General features: G+C 38.6%; 1 protein-coding gene across 3 annotated transcripts; it reads right to left on the bottom strand.

Moving 5' to 3' along the window:
• Positions 1-114: 114 nt before the first annotated feature.
• On the bottom strand, positions 115-6745 carry LOC121946099 (sialic acid-binding Ig-like lectin 14). Of its 3 annotated transcripts, none has more exons than XM_088084115.1 (10): positions 6687-6745; positions 4182-4251; positions 3632-3994; positions 2505-2795; positions 1847-2098; positions 1486-1746; positions 1282-1372; positions 680-772; positions 511-583; positions 115-438 (listed from the first exon to the last, which is right to left on the bottom strand). In XM_088084115.1, the coding sequence occupies exons 2-10, from the start codon at positions 4228-4230 to the stop codon at positions 403-405; spliced, it is 1509 nt and encodes a 502-aa protein (XP_087940241.1). In that variant the 5' UTR covers positions 4231-4251; positions 6687-6745; the 3' UTR covers positions 115-402. The 3 variants fall into 3 exon arrangements, with proteins under 3 accessions (XP_087940241.1, XP_042346465.2, XP_087940240.1); XM_042490531.2 differs by lacking the exon at positions 6687-6745 and adding an exon at positions 5283-5653; XM_088084114.1 differs by lacking the exon at positions 6687-6745 and adding an exon at positions 5140-5218.
• Positions 6746-8157: the final 1412 nt, after the last annotated feature.

Genomic DNA, 8157 nt, shown 5'->3' with positions numbered 1-8157 from the left:
TCTGCTGAAGAGGAAATTCAATGGGTGTAACTGCAGCAATAGGTGTTGCTACAGATGATGACAGATATTGTGTTAAAATAAGAGTTGTCAAACATATTTGCATGTAAAAAAACATTGAAGTTTAATAGTTTAATGGTGATTTTTCAGAATATATTTGCTACTGCTGATGAGACAAGAGACAGACTATATATATACATATGTATGTGTGTGTGTGTGTGTGTGTGTGTGTATGTGTGTAAATTACAGAATAATGCCATATATACAGAAATAGCTTAAAAGTGTATATATATATATATATATATATATATATATATCAATACTGTTTGCACAGCTTTCTTGACCCACATTAGTTGGCCACCACACAGGGAGGCTGTGGCTTTTCCTCCGGTGAGTTCAATGCTGTTACATATTGGCGTATATTGCATCATCCCAGTCCGTCTGTGTAGGAAACACACTTACTTCACTCTCATGCATGGAAAAATGAGTGAATGAAGAAAAAAAATGTTTTACCTCCATGTTGCCATATACATGATCATTGGCATAGACGTCAGAACAGTGCACATCATCATAGCTCTTTTCTTTTCTGTGGACAGAATGTAAAAAAACAAACATGTTTTATAAGAAAGTATTATGCTTGGTTAGACAGTGACATTTCTGTTTAAATGGAGGTGAATGAAACCTTTTTGTTGCAGCATATTTAGGGAGTGCTACATCTTTGTAAGCCTTCGTGGAGCTCTCGGGAGGTGGTGTTGTATCCTCAGCTCTCCCCCTGCTGGCAGAATAAAGCTTCTTAATGTAGGAACCTGAAAAAAAACTATTGACATTTTTCGCAACCACCCATCAATGCAGACTCTAAAACTGAACACGTTATTATGCTCTACAATAATTTAGAGACTTTAGAGACTGGAATAAATTGAATATAATATGATAAGTATGTTTTCTTTGTTTTGTGAAACTACTTTATTCAGTGTGCCCAGCGATTTTAATCAACCGGTCTTTTTATTTCTGAAGAAATTCTAACTAAGAATGGTTTTAGATGGTTCAATCTGCAACTCACTGCTGGACTCGACCAAAAACCTCCTAAATCTGACCCTTCACCATTAAATATACTGCAACATGCATGACTTAAATGTACAAATGTATACATTATTTTACTTTATGTACACATTTAACTGACTCAGTCTATAGATTTGAATGCTATAGTAAAAAAAACACAACTTAAAAGAGAAACAATTTTCTACTCACTTTAAATGACATGACACATTTGCCATACAAACTTACCATTTCTTAACAACCTTCAAAGTTATTAAAAGCATCACCAAAATCCCACCAGCTCCACAGGCGATGACAATATAAAGATTCTGCATCTTACCTGTCCAAACAGGTAAGATATAATCAATATAAAATTGAAATCAATATAAAATTGAAGCTTTCAGTCTTCAGGTGTTTCTCATGCATTCTGAAAATTCTAAAAGTCGTGCTTACTGTTAACAGGTAAAGGCAGTGTAAGGTTTGCATTGCCCTCTGTGTTGTTTGCCAGACAGAAGACGACGTCAGAGGATCCAAACTCTGCCTGCAGAGTCCCGATGGTAAGGTAGCTGTGTTTCTCTACTGTGGTACTTGGCAGGACTTTGTCAGAAAGCATGAAATGAACCATGCTGGGAGGCTTGGACTCTGCAATGCACACACACTTTACTACATCTGCCTGTGAAGAGCAGGAAGAGGCCGTCTTAATCTCAGGACCGTCTGTAAGCACAAGAAATATAGGTATGACTTACTTTTATTATATATGTTTCAATTAAAAAAAGCTTGTTCTATTGTCACATCTCTTTGATTGGTTACTTACATAACACATTGAGCTGCACAGGGCTTGACTTGCGTCGTCCTATTGTATTGATGGCAGTACAGTACACAGCTCCTGTGTGTCTGGAGACGTTTGGCAGCACGTAGATGTCTCCTTGATACAGTTTGGCCCCAGTGTCATTATGCCACTGATAGCTGCTGGCAGGAGGGTGAGCATCGCTGGAGCATTTCAGCCACACAGCTTCCCCCTCCTTTACATGTGACTTGTGTTCAACCTTCACATTCACTGGAGCATCTGCATAGAGAAATATATGGTGGAGTACATTTTGGGGGGCAGGTATCATGTAGAGATTTTTTTTTTTTTTACCATCTTTTACAGTAGTTTATCACGTTAGCACTAAAGACATACAACAATCAAGGCTGATGGAAATGTCATTAGTTTTTTCTTTGTGGTCATCATGAACTAAAGTGTAGAATGATAACAAATTTAGATCAGATGACAAAATTTCCTGTCCATCATGCAGCCAGCTCATCTGAGATAAATGACAATAAGGGACAGCATCTTTTTCCAGTGCACATAAATAGCTTACAGGATGACTACACATTTCCGTTTAAATCCCCTAAATCCAATCCACTGTATCTTTCCTAAAACAGAGTTTTTAAAGCATCAGCCTTTATTATGGCCACTATCATACACTCACAGTTTACTCTGAGGACCTTGGATGCTTTGTGGTGTTGCCCTCCCTTGTATGTTACGGTGCACTGTAAAGGCTTGTTGTGATCGGCACTGGTAGGGTGAAAGGTCAGAGTAGATGTCGCTTTCCACTGGCCATTGTCAAGCACCTGTGCTTGGAAATGTTTCTGTCCAGGGTGACTCCAGGTGAAGACAGGAGGAGAGTTGGGGCAGGAGTGAGACACAGAGCAGGACGCAGACACAGTTTGAGCCTCCACTAACTCGTCTTTCACAGACAAACTGACAGGATTTAGTTGATCTGTAACAACAAGGAAGATAGTGACAGGGAGCTATTGTACGGCAAACAAGGTGAAAATAATGACGTTATAACTTACATGTGGAAACAATGCATTAGTATGTGTCATACATATGTCAGCATTTCTAAAGTGACGTTCTGCACATGCTGAATTTGTCAACTGGAGGTTGCTTTTTAGCGAGACATTTCCAGCTGTCATTATGCAAGTTGATAGTCAAAGCAAGTGATTTAAGCCAAAAAAGTGATCTTTTCCTAACCATAACCAAGCGCTTTTTGTGCCTAAACATAACTGCCCGTTACTACAGAAATGCTGTAGCATAAAGAAATGCTAAGTTCCAATGTATTACAATAACATAGCCGGTGGGGACAGCTGGACATAGCTGGTGCCGTTTGGCCTCAATGTCATGAATCTGTCTAGAGAAATGAAACTCAGCTGTGTTTTGATCAAAGTTATTTAAGACAACGGGAGGGCAACCAGTTACAATAGCACAAATAAGGAACTGAGAATCAGACATTTTTTGACAATTGAAACCTAAATGACGACTGCTACCAGTAAGAGGACTTTGTTTGAGTTTATAGTTACAAATTCCACTTTTAAAGTTAAGACAGGTGAAATAAACCATGGAGGTAACACTGTTGTATCATTGAATAGTGTTCTTTGGATTCTTGACTGTTTTCACACATGTAATTTTACATCTGAAGTTGAAAAAGGCTACGATAACACAAGAAAAATCACTCCATGTTCACTGCAACACTGCAATTAAAAGGGAATTATAAGCAGGCAGTGCAAACATTAACTGTACTATCAAAGACTTCTTGTGAAAGCTGTTAATACTTACTAATCATTGTAATGGAGACTGCATTTTCTCTGTAAGAATACTTGTTGTAGTCTTTCATTTCAATCCTGAAATGAAAAGGCCCTTGGTCACTTTGTTGAAGGGGATCAATCTTCAGAGAACAGTTCTTCTGACTGACATCCCCCAGCAGCTGGGTCCGATTACGAAACTGCTGGATCACTTTTGACTCGTCTGGGTGATAAATGAGCTCATGTGACTCCTTGGCCCACATCCCAGTGAATTCAGTGATCCGTATGTTTGGATCTGGATAGTCAAACGAGCAGGGAATCACCACACAGGATCCAGGGAGACCTTTAATTGAGGATGGCACCTTCGCCTTCCAAGACGAGGCTTCAGTTTGAGTAACTGTAGTAAAATGCAGAGGAAAATGTGAAGCGATGCAAAGAGAGGCAAGAAGGACTTGAATTAAATAAAAAACAAATGCATTTAAAAGTTTAATTCTTGGCCTGAACAAAAACTAGACACAAAAAAGCTGTTTATATGCAGTTTATATGCATTTCTTATGAGCAAAAAACATTAAAGTGTAACGTACCTTTACAGCAAAAGCACACAAAACACAGAGCCACTGTGGAAGAATACATTTCGTCCTCTCAGGGTAAGACCTGCAAATGAAGTGACAAATATTTTCAGTCTTGTCAGGTGCCGCTGTCATTTCCCTCTGGTGAGAAATGACTTGTCTAGTTTCCATTCCACATTTAATACAGGACACATGCCCTGTGTTACACACAAAAACTCTTTTTCCCCCTTTTGTCTCATCAGGAATATATTGGGGAAGTCTATCATATTAATCATATATTTTTTTTTCAAAGCATGGCTTTGTCATAAGTCTTTGTCTTTGGGTAGTTGATTTATTTTAGTACTAAAGGCTAATTTCTTTTTTTTTTTGGTAAGATAATATCCCCCCTTTTTGAAAACTCCTTTATCTTATTTTATTATCTAAAAATGTTCAGAGTTTGCATTTCTTCCAGCAGTGGTTTAAAAATCCTGAGCTGTGGGTTTTCTCATTTGTGTGTTAGTTTGTAGAAAAAAAAAAAAAAAAAAGAGAAAGAAACAAAAATCTTATAGGCAGTTAAGGATTATAAGACAACAGAGAATTATTAGGAAATAAAAAGCCATGATGTGATGCATGCATGATGTGTGCCATGATGGTGTCTTTGTTCTTTCATTTGCATAAAGAGAACATGAAAAAAGCAGTGGCTAAACCTCAAAGGAGACCACAGTACTTTGACCCATTTTTGGACTAAAATTAAAGAACCACATATTTTTTATTGTGTAAAACTGAACTATTGATTCACTTCGCTTTGAGTTTTATTGAGGAAAATACACCTTTAGTTTTCCCTCGTCTCCTGTGTTTTAATTTAATCTGCAAATGGACTACTCTAATACAACTAACTGTAGCAACATCTCATAAACTCCAACATAAACACATTTATTCTCAAAACAATTAGGCTTAAAATACCTAAATTATGGACAACACTAATTTGCCTTACAGTGGAATTGTCACGGTGAGGTTGGATGATGACCCAAACGCACAACAAAAATGAGCTTTAATGTTTATAAAATGTCCACAAAAAACAAGCAGGTATGCAAAACCCAAAGTACAAACAAACTCAAATAAAAACCTGAAACCAACCAGAACCGCAGGGAAGAACTAGTGTAAAGACAGGAGCAAACAAAACAGAAGATCACAGAGAGGATTACAGGTTAGAATCACAGCAGGGATAACAGATGAACTGACAAGGGACAAAAGGAAACACAGTATATGCACGGGGATATCATCAGGAGAATGACACACAGCTGGGGTAAGAGGGGAAAGGAGGGAAAGACAGGGATTGGCTAAATATTGAAGGTGTGACTGGGAACACAAGGGTGGAGCAAATAAGACTAAAACAGAACAGGTGTGCAGGGAAGACTAACAGGGACGGACAAACCAGAATGATAAAAGTCAGATGAAACTAATCAGGGAAATAATGCAGAAAGTAATGCAGCGTTCCAGACAACTCAGAATTCAAGATTTTCTGACCCCCTACTTGAAAAAGTACAACCGCCACTCAAAGTCAAAGTTTATACTTGTGAACTCTGGGGCAAATCAACGTGCCCCTACGTCAGTGGTCTGACGTCACACAACAATGGCAGCATCCATGGAGACCATTTATACATGTAAATTGATGTCAAAATATATCCCGATTATTATTAGGTATATAAAAATGCGGCAAAATAATAATAATTACGGCATCTGTTCCCTTATGCATAGTTTTTCCTCTGAGGAGGCGGCCCCACTGACAGTGTAATTGTACATTATTAGACACCAAAACACCAGTTCCTCACTGTCTGTCTTTTTTTTTCTTTATCTTTGGTGTTGTGTGCCTGGAACGCTTGGAAGTTTGAAATTTCGACAGTTCCGACCTCTGACTTTGAATGGAACAGCATCATACGAGACGAGATGACACATGGGGAGCGACACCAAAAAATTAAACAGGAAACAGAATATGAGTAACTAGAAAACATAACAGAACCAAAAAGCAAAGTCCCCATTATAACAAAACCCAGGATGACAGAAATGTCCCCTTTGTTATATTACATGTTACTAATGTACAACTTTGGTGTCATTTTCTTATAAATTATGGTGCATTATTTGCACAGGCTCTGTGTGAATACCTTTGTTCTTTAATGTGAATAAAAACAACAAGAAAGGAAGTGACTAAACCTCAGAGGAGACCACAGGAGTACAATTACCTATTTTTGTAGTAAAAACAAATCAAAAGACCCCACCAGTTTCAGCAGGTTAAACATATTTATCCAACAAGCTTGCTTACATGTTAATAATATGCTTTAGAGAAATGACTTCAAAATACCCTGTCAGTGTGCTAAGAATACAATGATATAAAATACATGTTTTGCAAAGATGAAACATTTTCTTGAACAGCAAGTGCTGACTGAAAGCAATGACATGCAAATACTTTGAAAAATCCACACAGGTTTCAAATGATACCTCTTTGTCGCTCATTTTTTAACAGGAAAATTACATGCACTCTACCTTAAACTGTGTGTGTCACAGATGCAGAAATGTCAAGACAGGATTTCCTTTGCTCAGTTCAGCCTGCAAAAACAATAGGCAACACTTCAACTGTGCTTCATTTCACACTAAAAGGGCCTATCTTATTTTAGATGTCCACTGGTGCCCCACTTCGTGTTTTTGAGATCACACCTACAGTCTTGTGGTGAAAATGGTCTCAGCAGTGGCTGATTGTGCTGCAGAGGCTGTTTGCAGCAACCCCTTCACACATCTCATCTAACAGGCATCTTCTTGCTGCCTTTAAGATTTAATTGTCTGAGCTGTTTTCTGTCCTTCAGGGACCCTGATCTCCAACAAAAGCCGGGTTCAGCATTTCGCCCCTGGTTGGATAAAAGCTGTTGCTCTCTTGGACAGCTAGGTCGACGTAACGAACGCTACGAGTGAGGTTGACCTTTTTCACAGATAGAAACTGTTTTCCTTTAGTTCTCCAGAGATCCTCTTCCTGTTGTGTCAGATAGTCCTCCAGCTTCTCTGTGTCCTCTTTCGGGCGTCCCCAGGACAGTTTCCTGGGAGTAGGAGTGATGAAGCCACTGGACGCTGAGTTACCCATGACGGCAAATGTGCCTGATTTGGAAAAACCTGTGAATCAAAAAACAGGAAATGAACCAAATGAAAATGACAAAAAAAAAATGCAATGCGAGAATGTATAATATGCAAAAATAGTTTTCTACCTGGTGACTTAGGCAGGTCAAAGTGATGTCCCTCCTGGTCTCTGGTTTGTCCACTGAAGTTCCAACGTTGAATGAGAGTTGGTGAGGTTCGTTCATTTTTAAATCCAGTCCTGCAGGGCAGACTGTGGACTGATCTCATCTGTCAACAAAAGAACAATTAACAGGATCTGTCTGGATGAGATTAAAACGGAACAGTACAGTTAATCACTGCTGATGAATGGATCCTACAATCAGTTTGTGTTTATCAGTCGGTCAATCAATCACAGGGAAAAACACACAATCAAAGAAGGCAGTTCCTCATTTTAAAGTTGTATGCATTTATTGTCATTCATCAACAGTGTTTCAGTTTCATTTCTTTTGTTTCAGGTTTTGCTTTAGGCTTCATCTTTGTACTGTCGTTGTACAAGCTATAATACAAAGACAGTAACTTTGTGTCCACTAAATGCTTACAGAAGAGAGTTAAACATAATCTAACAAAACTCTATTCTGTTATTGCCATTGCTCTGAAGGTATGTGAAACCTGTGTGTGGTGGAAGTGTAGTTGTTTCTTAAGTAGCAATGATGTGTGAATGATGAAGAAACCTCCGCTGACACCGACTTGGTTGCATAAGAATCAATTTATTACAACAAAGTTCAGCATCCACCAGGCACCATGGTCTGCCTGGGAGAGGATTCAAGATCAATGCGAATCTCTCTATCTTACAGCTCATGCAAGTCTCTGATATAGGTACAGGCATCAATACATTGTCAGTAAAGCAACT

Source organism: Plectropomus leopardus, chromosome 11, assembly GCF_026936395.1.
Source record: "Plectropomus leopardus strain MGB_pleo_1.0 chromosome 11, ASM2693639v1, whole genome shotgun sequence".
In the NCBI taxonomy this organism is placed as follows: Eukaryota; Metazoa; Chordata; class Actinopteri; order Perciformes; family Serranidae; genus Plectropomus; species Plectropomus leopardus.
This window is presented reverse-complemented; position numbering and strand designations above follow the sequence as displayed.

What these genes read in the sequence shown, in the direction of transcription:
- LOC121946099 (XM_088084115.1), bottom strand. Translation starts at nt 4,230, where the DNA reads ATGTATTCTTCCACAGTGGCTCTGTGTTTTGTGTGCTTTTGCTGTAAA. An exon ending in TGTGCAGCTCAATGTGTTAT is followed by an intron (nt 1,747 to 1,846) that starts GTAAGTAACCAA and finishes TTGTGCTTACAG; the next exon opens with ACGGTCCTGAGATTAAGACG. An exon ending in ACTGCCTTTACCTGTTAACA is followed by an intron (nt 1,373 to 1,485) that starts GTAAGCACGACT and finishes CTGTTTGGACAG; the next exon opens with GTAAGATGCAGAATCTTTAT.